This window comes from Oncorhynchus keta, chromosome 4, assembly GCF_023373465.1.
Source record: "Oncorhynchus keta strain PuntledgeMale-10-30-2019 chromosome 4, Oket_V2, whole genome shotgun sequence".
NCBI lineage: Eukaryota > Metazoa > Chordata > Actinopteri > Salmoniformes > Salmonidae > Oncorhynchus > Oncorhynchus keta.
This window is the reverse complement of record NC_068424.1, coordinates 4,562,826-4,579,746: the sequence shown is the minus strand read 5'-3', so window position 1 is coordinate 4,579,746 and position 16,921 is coordinate 4,562,826. Positions and strand designations below refer to the sequence as shown.

At 44.7% G+C, this 16,921-nt stretch overlaps 1 protein-coding gene across 1 annotated transcript in view; it reads left to right on the top strand.

Annotated features, from left to right (window-relative positions):
- Positions 1-6,469: 6,469 nt before the first annotated feature.
- Positions 6,470-16,921, top strand: part of LOC127916409 (retinol dehydrogenase 10-A-like) — a 33,559-nt gene continuing 23,107 nt past the window's right edge. Inside the window, exons 1-2 of the mRNA XM_052498173.1 lie at positions 6,470-7,336; positions 9,118-9,238. Coding sequence (XP_052354133.1) covers positions 6,963-7,336; positions 9,118-9,238 — 495 coding nt within the window. The 5' untranslated portion in view covers positions 6,470-6,962. The remainder of the gene's footprint in view (positions 7,337-9,117; positions 9,239-16,921) is intronic.

Here is a 16,921-nt window from a genome sequence, read left to right as displayed (position 1 = left end):
GAGGGCTGCAGTGGGTATCTCAGATAGGGGGGAGTGAACAGGTGTTGTATGTGGAGGATGAGGGCTGCAGTAGGTATCTCAGATAGGGGGAGTGAACAGGTGTTGTATGTGGAGGATGAGGGCTGCAGTAGATATCTCAGATACGGGGGAGTGAGGCCTACGAGGGTTTTATAAATAAGCATCAACCAGTGGGTCTTGCGACGGGTATACAGAGATGACCAGTTTACAGAAGAGTACAGAGTGCAGTGATTTGTCCTATAAGGAGCATTGGTGGCAAATCTGATGGCAGAATGGTAAAGAACATCTAGCCGCTCGAGAGCACCCTTACCTGTCGATCTATAAATTACATCTCCATAATCTAGCATGGGTAGGATGGTCATCTGAATCAGGGTTAGTTTGTCAGCTGGAGTGGAAGAAGAGTGATTACGATAGAGGAAACCAAGTCTAGATTTAACCTTAGCCTGCAGCTTTGATATGTGCTGAGAGAAAGACAGTCTACTGTCTAGCGATACTCCCAAGTACTTGTATGAGGTGACTACCTCAAGCTCTAAACCCTCAGAGGTAGTAATCACACCTGTGGGAAGAGGGGCATTCTTCTTACCAAACCACATGACCTTTGTTTTGAAGGTGTTCAGAACAGGGTTAAGGGCAGAGAAAGCTTGTTGGACACTAAGAAAGCTTTGTTGTAGAGCTTTTAACACAACATCCGGGGACATAACGCAAACGTAACTGCTATTCATGTGTAATTACATGATTCTGACATTCAAAAACTTGGTATATTTGGAAAGAATTCATCTCGGAAATTATGAGGAAATTATCAGAAGATAGATAGGAGTTGCATAGTTCTGAATACACAAGATCAAGCACACAAAAATAAATAAAACATGTATTTGATTTTGAAAGTCATCTTTCATTGACAAGCTAGAAGTGAGTTATTGATGACCAGAGCTGGAAACACATCAGATGGCTTCCACAACATGTGAACAACATCAGAAAGATATAAAGGGATTGATAGACCGAACAACTAGAAATGGGAAGATATTTTAGTAAGTGGTGTCAGGTGTGGTCATGGGACTTTTCCATGTGTCCCTAAACCTCTCCAAAGTGGCATATGTCTGTAAATTAGATCATTCCAGTGTTATTACATATTTGCAATCCCCAAATGCTATTTGTTCAGTGTAAAAGCACACATTTCAACCATATCAACCTCATTCAAACATAGTGGTGGTGTTGTGGGGAATCCAGGGTACATTCAAGTGTCCTTTCAGCCTCTCCAAAGTATCTGAATGTGGTAATTGCACTGTTTTTGCACACTGTGCCTAAAATGTATTGTTCACTATAAAAACTATATTTCTACAACACCGATCTCTCTCGAACATTGTGGTGGTGTTGGGAGACATACAGGGGATATCCAAGTGCTTTTTTCAACCTCTCTAAAGTGCCTGAACGTTTAGCCGAGACATATCTAATGTATCTAATCAAAAACGAATCTGTTTACAAAAACAACATAAAAGCTACATATATACAGTACCAGTCTAACGTTTGGACACACCAACTCATTCAAGGGGTTTTCTTTATTTTTTTAAAACTATTTTCCACATTGAAGAATAATATTTAATTAAAACATCAAAACTCTGAAATAACACATATGGAATCATGTCGTACTCATTAAAAGTCTTTAACAAATAAAAAAATATTTTATATTTGTGATTCTTCGAAGTAGCCACCCTTTGATTAAACAAATCTAACTTGTTTTTTTCGACAGGACAATGACCCAAAACACACCTCCAGGCTGTCTAAGGGCTATTTGTCCAAGGAGAGCGATGGAGTGCTGCATCAGATGACGTGGTCTCCACAATCACCCGACAACCAAATTGAGATGGTTTGGGATGAGTTGGAACTGCAGAGTGAAGGAAAAGCAGCCAACAAGTGCTCAGCGTATGTGGGAACTCCTTCAAGACTGTTGGGAAACCATTCCAGTTGACTACCTCATGGAGCTGGTTGAGAGAAGCCTAGTGTGCAAGGCTGTCATCAAGCCAAAGGGTGGCTACTTGGAAGAATCTCAAATATAAAATATATTTAGATTTGTTTCACACTTTTTTTTAGTTCCATATGAGTTATTTCATAGTTTTGATGTCTTCACTACTATTTTACAAGGTAGAAATGTGTAAAAAATTTAAGAAAAATCCTTGAATGAGTAGGTGTCCAAACTATTGACTGGTACTGTATGTAAAAAAATAATAAATAATAATAAATAATATGTGCCATTTAGCAGACGCTTTTATCCAAAGCGACTTACAGTCATGTGTGCATACATTCTACGTATGGGTGGTCCCGGGGATCGAACCCACTACCCTGGCGTTACAAGCGCCATGCTCTACCAACTGAGCTACAGAAATAAATAATAATCACTGTAAAAATGTCTGGTAAACTTTGTTTGAGATGTATGCAACTACTACATCACTAATTGTGTGTCATGAACCTTGTAAAGCATAACATGCTCATATTATCCAAATATATGGCAGGGTAGCCTAGTGGTTAGAGTGTTGGACTAGTAACCGGAAGGTTGCAAGTTCAAACCCCTGAGCTGACAAGGTACAAATCTGTCGTTCTGGCCCCTGAACAGGCAGTTGACCTGCTGTTCCTAGGCCGTCATTGAAAATAAGAATTTGTTCTTAACTGACTTGCCTGGTTAAATAAAGGTAAAATAAATAAAAATAAAATATACAACCATGGGGGAAAAACAGTTTCCTTTACTCTTTAACCTCTATATAACGAGGCAAGACGGTTAAGAACAAATGCTTATTTACAATGACAACCCGGCCAAACCGGATGGCGCTGGGCCAATTGTGTGCCACCCTATGGGACTCCCAATCACGGCCGGATGTGATACAGCCTGGAATCTAACCATGGTCTGTAGTGACGCCTCTAGCACTGAGATGCAGAGCCCTTAGACCGCTGTGATATATATATATATATTAGTTAAATAAAGGTAAAAAATGTTTTTAAAAATAACCATATAGGTGTAAATCTCTAAATAGTCCACAATAACATGAAAGCCAATACAACAGAACACAGGTACTCACAAGAACCAACAGACATGGAACAATTAAAAAAATATATATTTTTTTACCTTTATTTAACTAGGCAAGACAGTTAAGAACAATTTATCATTTTCAATAACAGCCTAGGAACAGCCTACTCAGGGGCAGAACGACAGATTTGTACCTTGTCAGCTCGGGGGTTTGAACTTGCAACCTTCAGGTTACTAGTACAACGCTCTAACCAGTAGGCTACCCTGCCGCCCCTCCACTCTAACCACTAGGCTACCCTGCCGCCCCTCCACTCTAACCACTAGGCTACCCTGCCGCCTCTACACTCTAACCACTAGGCTACCCTGCCGCCCCTCCACTCTAACCACTAGGCTACCCTGCCGCCCCTCCACTCTAACCACAAGGCGACCCGATGATGAACCAGGACAATGGGGAACTGAGGGCACATACTACTCAGGGGGAATGGGAACCAGGTGTCCGTAATGAGACAAGACAGTCGGGGGTGGGCGATAATGAATCCAGTTCAGTGAAGCCGAGAAGGCCCCCCATACCTACTCAGCCAATCAGGAGCCTCTACCACGATGTAGACCTCCGGAGCTGGTGAACAGAATGAGCAGCAGGACCTGGGGGATCCGTGACATTAATACAATTGGAAATTAGCAGGTAGGTTGAAAATAATATAATAATAATAATAAAATTATAATCATAAAATTATATCTATATATTTATATATCTATATATCTATATATATATATCTATATCTATAAATAAAATTTACCAATAGAAGTACTGTATATAGAGGTAGTTTGGAATGTCCACATGAACGTAGAATGTATGCACACATGACTGTAAGTCGCTTTGGATAAAAGCGTCTGCTAAATGCATATATTATTATTATTATTTATTATTATGAACCCCCCGAGGTATTTGACCCGTATATAACTACTGACCCTGTAATTGCACCCTTTCAGACGTATCTTTGGTGTTTCTGAGATTTGACAGTACAACAAAAAGGTTACATTACCGAAACATTCTTTTTTTTTTTCCGTACAAAAAAAACATTGAGGATTAACCAATCGCATGGCGCTACAGAGGGTGGTGCGAACAGCCCAGCACATCGCTGGGGAACGAGCTCCCGGCCACCCAGGACCTCTATACCAGGAGGCGTGAAAGGAAAAGCCCGGAAGATCATTAAAGACTCCAGCCTTCCATGCCACAGACTGTTCTCTCTGCTTTTTGCACTGAAAGTGGTACCCGGAGCATCAAGTCTGACACCAACAGACTCCTGAACAGCTTCTACCCCCAAGTCACAAGACTGCTAAATAGATGACAAAATGGCTACACAGACTGTCTGCATTGACATTTCTATACATTTACACTTACATACAATCAATGTATAAACTGCTGCTACTCCGTTTATTATATATCCTGATGCATAGTCACATTTCGCCTTTACAGATATACCCCTACCACTCCAGTATCACTGCTCATTGTAAATAAAGTATTGACACTGACCCTGGTACTGTCCCTGTATATAACTACTGACCCTGTATATAACTACTGACCCTGTATATAGCTACTGACCCTGGTACTGTCCCTGTATATAACTACTGACCCTGTATATAACTACTGACCCTGTATATAGTTACTGACCCTGTATATAGCTACTGACCCTGTATATAGCTACTGACCCTGTATATAACTACTGACCCTGTATATAGCTAATAACCCTGTATATAACTACTGACCCTGTATATAACTACTGATATACTACTGACCCTGTATATAACTACTGACCCTGTATACAGCTACTGACCCTGTATATAAATACTGACCCTGTATATAGCTACTGACCCTGTATATAACTACTGACCCTGTATATAACTACTGACCCTGTATATAACTACTGACCCTGTATATAACTACTGACCCTGTATATAGCTACTGACCCTGTATATAACTACTGACCCTGTATATAACTACTGACCTGTATATAGTTACTGACCCTGTATATAACTACTGACCCTGTATATACTACTGACCCTACTGACCCTGTATATAGCTACTGACCCTGGAACTGACCCTGTATATAGCTACTGACCCTGTATATAACTACTGACCCTGTATAACTACTGACCCTGGAACTGACCCTGTATATAACTACTGACCCTGTATATAACTACTGACCCTGTATATAACTACTGACCCTGACCCTGTATATAGCTACTGACCCTGTATATAACTACTGACCCTGGAACTGACCCTGTATATAACTACTGACCCTGTATATAACCACTGACCCTGGAACTGACCCTGTATATAACTACTGACCCTGTATATAACAACTAACCCTGTATATAGTTACTGACCCTGTATATAGCTACTAACCCTGTATATAACTACTGACCCTGTATATAACTACTGACCCTGTATATAACTACTGACCCTGGAACTGACCCTGTATATAATTACTGACCCTGTATATAACTACTGACCCTGGAACTGACCCTGTATATAACTACTGACCCTGTATATAACTACTGACCCTGTATATAGCTACTGACCCTGTATATAGCTACTGACCCTGTATATAACTACTGACCCTGTATATAACTACTGACCCTGTATATAGCTACTGACCCTGACCCTGACCCTGTTACTGACCCTGTATATAACTACTGACCCTGTATATAACTACTGACCCTGTATATAACTACTGACCCTGTATATAGCTACTGACCCTGTATATAGCTACTGACCCTGTATATAACTACTGACCCTGTATATAGCTACTGACCCTGTATATAGCTACTGACCCTGTATATAGCTACTGACCCTATATATAACTACTGACCCTGTATATAACTACTGACCCTGTATATAGTTACTGACCCTGTATATAGCTACTGACCCTTTATATAGTTACTAACCCTGTCATTAGCTATAACTATCAATAAAAACAATTGTTAAATATATAGTCTATAATTACAATTGATATGTACATGTTGACTGGTTTTACAAGACATGGGATGACATTTCAATTTAATTCATAAAGTTTCATAACTTTAAATCTACTAATGTTATAAACAAAAAAACGGTACATCGTCATCGGTGATAACCTCTGTTGTAAAGGTGTGACGTTTACAGTTCGGTTATCTTTCCAAAGTCAGAATGGTGTTTTATTTAATTACTAAACAAAAAGGAAGACAATTTCTTAATACATTATTTATTATTTCGTAATCCCCTCTGTTTTCATTCATCTGACAACACTTCCTAAAGTCCTACAGGTGGCACAAGAGAGCTCATCCATTCAGTCTCCGGTTTCCACGACGCGCCTTTCATTTTACTAAAGATAAGCCACTCTTCTATTTCTGTCAGGCGCAGCCGCCCTCGTCCTATTGGGGTCCATTGATGGGCAGTGGTTAAAAAGCGCACGAGCCGCCGTTCTGTTTCGAGAGCACTGCAGGACTGTCACTGCAAAGGGACCGAAGGGCGCAACACAGTGGCAGTGTTCTTCTACACGCAACTCCGTACTTACTTATTTCTATGCGCACAACTGGGACTGTTTGCGAGAATCGGGAAGCAACTTGACAAAATCAGCAACAAGTTTAACAAAAATAATAATTTGTTGAGCCTAGCATTCATTGATTCAGTCAATTTCTGCATTCTTTTGCTGTCTTGGAGTAGAGTATTTTTTTCTTTTTTTAAAGAAGGAAATCAGTCCAGTAGACCTCTATTCTATTCAGACCGTTTGTTTCATAAACAACACGAACAATATTAGTTTACTTATTCATCACAACTTTGGCTGCAATAACTCATTTAAACCACAGTAAAGCAAAACGGTGTGCGCTTTCTATACAATATTATCTCCGTTCTCTCATTATCTTGCTCATTGCCATCGCGTTCAAGATGATGAACACTATGGTCATTTTTGCGGAATTTTTCGTGGTCATCTTGAAAGTGCTCTGGGCTTTTGTTACCGCCGGGGCGAAATGGGTGGTGCGGCCGAAGGAGAAGAGTGTAGCGGGACAGGTGTGTGTGATCACCGGGGCTGGAAGCGGTCTGGGTCGGCTGTTCGCCAAGGAGTTCGCTAGAAGACGGGCTGTATTGGTGCTATGGGACATCAACAGCAAAAGCAACGAGGAGACCGCGGAGTTGGTGAGGGAAATCTACCGGGAGCTGGACAGTGAATCTCCGATGGTCAAAGAAGGTGAGTTGCCTGAAAATATCTATCATCCGATTTTTTTTGCAACACGATTCTTATGGATCATTATACTTGATCAAATATAAGATAAAATACTGTCTGGTCAGGTGGGTCAACCTAGGCGTTATTCTACTGATCGCAAAATCGTAATAACAAGCGTGTTTATACATGAGGGTGTTTTTCTTAAAAAGCCAACTAGCCTATTTACTGTCGACTCCGTTTATTGGAATATAAGAGCACATTTGTTGCAGCCTCGATGAGCAGCTGGGCTACATCATTCTGAGGAGAACTTCAGTCGGTAGGCGTGGGTACGGTGCGCTCGCCTCGGGGCAGCTCCCTGTTAAAGTCCTCTCTCTCGGTTCCTTCGCGGGTTGTCTGTGCTTGTAGCCTACCCAGTCATTGCCTATAGGGGCGAAAGTGTACAGGCTCATGTTTGACCAACCACCACACACACAAAGTGCTCACGAGCTATAAAATAATGTTTCAGAACTGTTGCATGGCAGTTAAAGGGTCTGACTTGTCCATAAACTTGAAAAGAAAAGTTATTTATTCCATAGCTTGATTTTTAAATGTGTTATTACCTTATTCTGATATGACTGTCTTGGCTTCCTGTGGTGTGGTTTATTCTCACTCCCTGTCTCTTCCTCCCTCCCTCTGTGGTGTGGTTTATTCTCACTCCCTGTCTCTTCCTCCCTCTGTGGTGTGGTTTATTCTCACTCCCTGTCTCTTCCTCCCTCCCTCTGTGGTGTGGTTTATTCTCACTCCCTGTCTCTTCCTTCCTCTGTGGTGTGGTTTATTCTCACTCCCTGTCTCTTCCTCCCTCCCTCTGTGGTGTGGTTTATTCTCACTCCCTGTCTCTTCCTTCCTCTGTGGTGTGGTTTATTCTCACTCCCTGTCTCTTCCTTCCTCCCTCTGTGGTGTGGTTTATTCTCACTCCCTGTCTCTTCCTTCCTCTGTGGTTTATTCTCACTCCCTGTCTCTTCCTCTGTGGTTTATTCTCACTCCCTGTCTCTTCCTTCCTCTGTGGTTTATTCTCACTCCCTGTCTCTTCCTTCCTCTGTGGTTTATTCTCACTCCCTGTCTCTTCCTCCCTCCCTCTGTGGTGTGGTTTATTCTCACTCCCTGTCTCTTCCTTCCTCTGTGGTATATTCTCACTCCCTGTCTCTTCCTTCCTCTGTGGTTTATTCTCACTCCCTGTCTCTTCCTCCCTCCCTCTGTGGTGTGGTTTATTCTCACTCCCTGTCTCTTCCTCCCTCCCTCTGTGGTGTGGTTTATTCTCACTCCCTGTCTCTTCCTCCCTCTGTGGTGTGGTTTATTCTCACTCCCTGTCTCTTCCTCCTCTGTGGTGTGGTTTATTCCATCCTGTCTCTCCCTCCCTCTGTGGTGTGGTTTATTCTCACTCCCTGTCTCTTCCTCCCTCCCAGGTCTCCCGTCTCTTCCTTCCTCTGTGGTGTGGTTTATTCTCACTCCCTGTCTCTTCCTTCCTCTGTGGTGTGGTTTATTCTCACTCCCCTGTCTCTTCCTTCCTCTGGTGTGGTTTATTCTGGACTCCCTGTCTCTTCCTTCCTCTGTGGTGTGGTTTATTCCACTCCCTGGAGTTCCTCCCTCCCTCTGTGGTGTGGTTTATTCTCCTCCTGTCACACTTCCTCTGGGTGGTCCCCATGGTTTATTCTCATCCCTGTCTCTTCCTCCCCCATGCTCCCTGTCATCCCTGTCCCCCCATGCCTACTGTCATCCCGGTCCCCCATGCCTACTGTCATCCCTGTCCAATAGGATGGCTAGAGGAGGTGTTCCCGTTCAAGCCCAGGTCCCCCACGCGTGTGTGACGTGGTCAAGCGGTCCCCTGTCCCCCATGCCTAGGTGTCATCCGGGAGGTGGGCCCATGTTAATAAACAACGCTGGCGTGGTCTCTGGTCACCATCTCCTGGAGTGCCTAGCTGATCATCCCGGTCCCCATGGTGGTCCCCACGCACACTTCTGGGTCCCCTGTCCCCCACGCCTACTGTCATCCCTGTGTCCCCTGTCCCCCATGCCTACTGTCATCCCTGTCCCCTGTCCCCCATGCCTACTGTCATCCCTGTCCCTGTCCCCCATGCCTACTGTCATCCCGGTCCCCTGTCCCCATGCCTACTGTCATCCCTGTCCCCTGTCCCCCACGCCTACTGTCATCCCGGTCCCCTGTCCCCCACGCCTACTGTCATCCCTGTCCCCTGTCCCCCACGCCTACTGTCATCCCTGTCCCCTGTCCCCCACGCCTACTGTCATCCCTGGTCTGGTCTGGTGTTTACAGTCCATCCTGATACTGGTCTTTATTTAACCAGGTTAGGCTAGTTGAGAACAAGTTCTCATTTATAACTGTGACCTGGCCAAGAATAAAGCAAAGCAGTTCGACACAACACAGAGTTACACATGGAGTAAACAAACACACAGTCAATAACACAGTAGAAGAAAATCTATAGACAGTAAATGTGGAAAGATAAGGGAGGTTTGGCAATAAATAGGCCATGTGGAGAAGTAAATACTATACAGCAATTAGACACTAGAGTGGTTGATGAGGCCATGTGGAGAAGTAAATACTATACAGCAATTAGACACTAGAGTGGTTGATGAGGCCATGTGGAGAAGTAAATACTATACAGCAATTAGACACTAGAGTGGTTGATGAGGCCATGGTGGAGAAGTCATTACTATATACCAATTAGACACTAGAGTGGTTGATGAGGCCATGGTGGAGAAGTCATTACTATATACCAATTAGACACTAGAGTGGTTGATGAGGCCATGGTGGAGAAGTCATTACTATATACCAATTAGACACTAGAGTGGTTGATGAGGCCATGGTGGAGAAGTCATTACTATATACCAATTAGACACTAGAGTGGTTGATGAGGCCATGTGGAGAAGTAAATACTATACAGCAATTAGACACTAGAGTGGTTGATGTGCAGAAGATGAATGTGCAAGTAGAGATACTGGGGTGCAAAGGAGCAAGATAAATAAATACAGTATGGGGATGAGGTAGTTGGATGGGCTATTTACAGATGGGCTATGTACATCACCTCCTGATACTGGTCTGGTGTTTACAGTCCATCCTGATACTGGTCTGGTGTTTACAGTCCATCCTGATACTGGTCTGGTGTTTACATCACCTCCTGATACTGGTCTGGTGTTTACAGTCCATCCTGATACTGGTCTGGTGTTTACAGTCCATCCTGATACTGGTCTGGTGTTTACAGTCCATCCTGATACTGGTCTGGTGTTTACAGTCCATCCTGATACTGGTCTGGTGTTTACAGTCCATCCTGATACTGGTCTGGTGTTTACATCACCTCCTGATACTGGTCTGGTGTTTACAGTCCATCCTGATACTGGTCTGGTGTTTACAGTCCATCCTGATACTGGTCTGGTGTTTACAGCTCATCCTGATACTGGTCTGGTGTTTACAGCTCATCCTGATACTGGTCTGGTGTTTACAGCTCATCCTGATACTGGTCTGGTGTTTACAGTCCATCCTGATACTGGTCTGGTGTTTACAGTCCATCCTGATACTGGTCTGGTGTTTACAGTCCATCCTGATACTGGTCTGGTGTTTACAGTCCATCCTGATACTGGTCTGGTGTTTACAGCTCATCCTGATACTGGTCTGGTGTTTACAGCTCATCCTGATACTGGTCTGGTGTTTACAGCTCATCCTGATACTGGTCTGGTGTTTACAGTCCATCCTGATACTGGTCTGGTGTTTACAGTCCATCCTGATACTGGTCTGGTGTTTACAGCTCATCCTGATACTGGTCTGGTGTTTACAGCTCATCCTGATACTGGTCTGGTGTTTACAATCCATCCTGATACTGGTCTGGTGTTTACAGTCCATCCTGATACTGGTCTGGTGTTTACAGTCCATCCTGATACTGGTCTGGTGTTTACAGTCCATCCTGATACTGGTCTGGTGTTTACAGTCCATCCTGATACTGGTCTGGTGTTTACATCACCTCCTGATACTGGTCTGGTGTTTACAGCTCATCCTGATACTGGTCTGGTGTTTACAGTCCATCCTGATACTGGTCTGGTGTTTACAGTCCATCCTGATACTGGTCTGGTGTTTACAGTCCATCCTGATACTGGTCTGGTGTTTACAGTCCATCCTGATACTGGTCTGGTGTTTACAGTCCATCCTGATACTGGTCTGGTGTTTACAGTCCATCCTGATACTGGTCTGGTGTTTACAGTCCATCCTGATACTGGTCTGGTGTTTACAGTCCATCCTGATACTGGTCTGGTGTTTACAGTCCATCCTGATACTGGTCTGGTGTTTACAGTCCATCCTGATACTGGTCTGGTGTTTACAGTCCATCCTGATACTGGTCTGGTGTTTACAGTCCATCCTGATACTGGTCTGGTGTTTACTGTATCCTACAGTATCTGCTCTCTCAGCAGCACATCTTAACACATAATTGCTGAATGGCCTGGTCTCTCTCTCTCTCTGTCGCTCTCTGTCGCTCTCTGTCGCTCTCTGTCGCTCTCTGTCGCTCTCTGTCGCTCTCTGTCGCTCTCTGTCGCTCTCACCCTACTCTATGTGTGTGCCAAACTATGGTTTATTTTGGTGTGTGTGTGCATGTCTGTGTGTGTGTGTGTGCATGGTTGTGTGTGTGTGTGTGCATGTCTGTGTGTGTGTCTTTCTCTGTGTCTGGAAAGTAAATGCTGACCATAAATATTTTCCCTGGCTGCATCTGTAGTCTGATCCAGTCAACATACGCTCTCCTCTCCTCTCCTCTCCTCTCCTCTCCTCTCCTCTCCTCTCGTCTCGTCTCGTCTCGTCTCGTCTCCTCTCCTCCAGTCACCATACTCTCCTCTCGTCTCCTCTCCTCCAGTCACCATACTCTCCTCTCGTCTCCTCTCCTCTCCTCTCCTCTCCTCCAGTCACCATCCTCTCCTCTCCTCTGCTCCAGTCACCATACTCTCCTCTCGTCTCGTCTCGTCTCGTCTCGTCTCGTCTCGTCTCCTCTCCTCTCCTCTCCTCTCCTCTCCTCTTCTGCAGTCACCATACTCTCCTCTCGTCTCCTCTCGTCCAGTCACCATACTCTCCTCTCGTCTCCTCTCCTCCAGTCACCATACTCTCCTCTCGTTTCCTCTCCTCCAGTCACCATACTCTCCTCTCGTCTCCTCTCCTCCAGTCACCATACTCTCCTCTCGTCTCCTCTCCTCCAGTCACCATACTCTCCTCTCGTCTCCTCTCCTCCAGTCACCATACTCTCCTCTCGTCTCCTCTCCTCCAGTCACCATACTCTCCTCTCGTCTCCTCTCCCCTCCTCTCCTCCAGTCACCATACATTCCTCTCGTCTCCTCTCCTCTCCTCTCCTACCAGCCTCAGAAAGAGAGAGGGGTGTGCTGGGTTGAATGTTGTAACAACTGAAGCCAGCTGTTTGGCAGGCAGGCAGGCAAAGATAAGTTGCCTCCCAAATTGCACCCTATTCCCTGTGAGTATGGGTCAAAAGTAGTGCACTGCATAGGGAATAGAGTGCCATTTGGGAGGCAGAATAGACTGATGATCCCATTGGTATGTCAATCCCCTCTGCACTGCCCTGAGCCCACTAACATTTCCGCCATGACACACAGCGACACAGAGAGACACAGAGAGACACAGAGAGACACAGAGAGACACAGAGAGAGAGCCTGACTGGGTTTGCATCCCAAATCGCTCTCTATTCCCTACATTGTGCACTATGGGCTCTGGTCAACAGTAATGCACTATATAGGGAATAGGGTGTCATAGGGCTCTGGTCAACAGTAGTGCACTATATAGGGAATAGGGTGTCATAGGGCTCTGGTCAACAGTAGTGCACTATATAGGGAATAGGGTGTCATAGGGCTCTGGTCAACAGTAGTGCACTATATAGGGAATAGAGTGCTATAGGGCTCTGGTCAACAGTAGTGCACTATATAGGGAATAGAGTGCTATAGGGCTCTGGTCAACAGTAGTGCTCTATCTAGGGAATAGAGTGCTATAGGGCCCTGGTCAACAGTAGTGCTCTATCTAGGGAATAGAGTGCTATAGGGCCCTGGTCAACAGTAGTGCACTATATAGGGAATAGAGTGCTATAGGGCCCTGGTCAACAGTAGTGCACTATATAGGGAATAGAGTATAATTTGGGACAGGTTTGTGTTCTCTATTTGTTTTACCTCTTGCTTGCTCGACAGACAGACAGACAGACAGTTCATTAAAAGCCCATTGAAAGTGCACATCCTGTCTGGGGGTGTGTGTGTGTGTGTGTTAGTAAACGAGTCCATTCTGAGGGCTGCTTAGAGCATTGTTCAGGAGATTTAACCCCCCCCTGTGGTGAGGCAGTTGTGACGGGGTGGGGGGGTAGGGGGGGGGGCTTTGTTTAGAAACCTGCAGTGAGGGCCGACTAGCTCTGAAGAACCAGGGGGAATTTTATAACACAGTTGCTTTACAATCGGACATATTTCTTAGTGTTTGTTTATGGTGGTGATTTGTGGTGGTGATGAATGATGCTTTGCTTGATCAGAGTGGGTGTTTGTTTGCTGTTCTCTTGATGCCGCAGGGATTTGAGTGGAGAGGCTTTCTGTTTCATTCTCAGGGATTTGAGTGGAGAGGCTTTCTGTTTCATTCTCAGGGATTTGAGTGGAGAGGCTGTGAATTGATTCTTGAAAATGAGCTTGCGCAATCTCTTGTCAGTTCAATGGGCCGTGTAGGTGAGGTTATATATGACTGATCTATTAAGTAAGTAAAGATTCCCTCGACTTAGCGAAGATTCCCTCGACTTAGCGAAGATTCCCTCGACTTAGCGAAGGTTCCCTCGACTTAGCGAAGGTTCCCTCGACTTAGTGAAGAGATTCCCTCGACTTAGCGAAGATTCCCTCGACTTAGCGAAGGTTCCCTCGACTTAGCGAAGGTTCCCTCGACTTAGCGAAGGTTCCCTCGACTTAGCGAAGATTCCCTCGACTTAGCGAAGGTTCCCTCGACTTAGCGAAGATTCCCTCGACTTAGCGAAGATTCCCTCGACTTAGCGAAGGTTCCCTCGACTTAGCGATGATTCCCTCGACTTAGCGAAGATTCCCTCGACTTAGCGAAGATTTCCTCGACTTAGCGAAGGTTCCCTCGACTTAGCGAAGATTCCCTCGACTTAGCGAAGATTCCCTCGACTTAGCGAAGATTCCATAGACTTAGCGAAGATTCCCTCGACTTAGCGAAGATTCTCTCGACTTAGCGAAGGTTCCCTCGACTTAGCGAAGATTCCCTCGACTTAGCGAAGATTCCCTCGACTTAGCGAAGATTCCCTCGACTTAGCGAAGATTCCATAGACTTAGCGAAGATTCCCTCGACTTAGCGAAGATTCTCTCGACTTAGCGAAGGTTCCCTCGACTTAGCGAAGATTCCCTCCACTTAGCGAAGATTCCCTCGACTTAGCGAAGATTCCCTCGACCGTGTAGGATTTATTAATTGCACCCTATTTCCTATCTGTAATAGATTTTTAACGGTCCCCAGTTCCCTCAGGAGTAGTTTCAAATAGTGCGCTATATTTTGCAATAGGGAGCCATTTGGAACGCCCCCCGTAGTCAGTGATATAGCAGTAGTCTGGATTCTCATTAGGGCTGCTCCTGATTTTTATTTTTTCTGTCTTGTTCTTTGCGAAGGGACGGACGGAGAGAGGGAGGCAGGGAGGGGACAGAGAGGGAGGCAGGGAGGGGACAGAGAGAGGGAGGGCAGTATGGGTAGATGAAAGCAGGTTCTAATGAATGGGGACAGACCAGCATGTCAGAATGGAGGATTGTGGTCCATTAAAGACACCAGAGTGTGCTGCGGTTTTGGGATTTTTTTGGGGGGGGGTTTGTTGTTGCCTTAGTTAATAATATGGTAATATATGCCCACATAGAGCTCTGGCTAAAAGTAGTGCACTATATAGGGAATAGGGTGCCATAGGGCTCTGGTCTAAAGTAGTGCACTATATAGGGAATAGGGTGCCATAGGGCTCTGGTCTAAAGTAGTGCACTATATAGGGAATAGGGTGCCATAGGGCTCTGGTCTAAAATAGTGTACTATATAGGGAATAGGGCTCTGGCTAAAAGTAGTGCACTATATAGGGAATAGGGTGCCATAGGGCTCTGGTCTAAAATAGTGTACTATATAGGGAATAGGGCTCTGGTCTAAAGTAGTGCACTATATAGGGAATAGGGTGCCATAGGGCTCTGGTCTAAAGTAGTGCACTATATAGGGAATAGGGTGCCATAGGGCTCTGGTCTAAAATAGTGTACTATATAGGGAATAGGGCTCTGGCTAAAAGTAGTGCACTATATAGGGAATAGGGTGCCATAGGGCTCTGGTCTAAAATAGTGTACTATATAGGGAATAGGGTGCCATAGGGCTCTGGTCTAAAATAGTGTACTATATAGGGAATAGGGCTCTGGCTAAAAGTAGTGCACTATATAGGGAATAGGGTGCCATAGGGCTCTGGTCTAAAATAGTGTACTATATAGGGAATAGGGTGCCATAGGGCTCTGGTCTAAAATAGTGTACTATATAGGGAATAGGGTGCCACTTGGGACTTCCTCTGTGCGCTTACACAAACGCATGCAAGCCGGTGTCGTAGCTCACTACATGCAGATGGTCGTATCACACAGAGCTTTGATATGTGTTGTGCTGGTAGGCCATAGCAGGTTGTACACAACTACAGTTCCATATTATGACTCAACAACTAACCACAAATGGGATTTAATGCTAGTCTTATATATATATATACTCCCTCCTCCTTTCCTCCTCTATATATATTTGATTAGGACATTCAAACAAGTTTAGGGGATATGGTGCTTTTTTAAAGCTTTAAACCGCTTTTGTGGGTATTACTAAACAGGACATTTTAATTTCCTCCACACAGTGTTTGCCAAAAGAAGGGATTAAAATCAGGGGGAGAGAGTGGTCCTGTTCTTCTGTTTTAGTTTATACAAGAAGGGAGGGAGGTGGTTCCTTCCCAGCTCTGCTGCTTTCTCAAGCCTGTCATCTCTCTGTTTGGACATAAACAGCCTAAAGCACATTTCTCCTCCATGTCTGTTCGAGGTTCATTTTTAATGAGGGAAAAGTAAGAATAAATATTGTATTTTTTAATCCTCCATAAACCTTAATCCGGTTTTCTTTGTATGTCTAGCGTTTACAGATTATTATTCCAACGACTATCCCGTAACCAACGACTATCCCGTAACCAACGACTATCCCGTAACCAACGACTATCCCGTAACCAAGACTATCCCGTAACCAAGACTATCCCGTAACCAACGACTATCCCGTAACCAACGACTATCCCGTAACCAACGACTATCCCGTAACCAAGACTATCCCGTAACCAAGACTATCCCGTAACCAACGACTATCCCGTAACCAAGACTATCCCGTAACCAACGACTATCCCGTAACCAACGACTATCCCGTAACCAAGACTATCCCGTAACCAAGACTATCCCGTAACCAACGACTATCCCGTAACCACGACGATCTCAGTAACCAACGACTATCCCAGAACCAACGACTATCCAGAACCAACGACTATCCAGAACCAAGACTATCCAGAACCAAGACTATCCAGAACCAACGACTATCCCGTAACCAACGACTATCCCGTAACCAACGACTATCCCGTAACCAACGACTATCCCG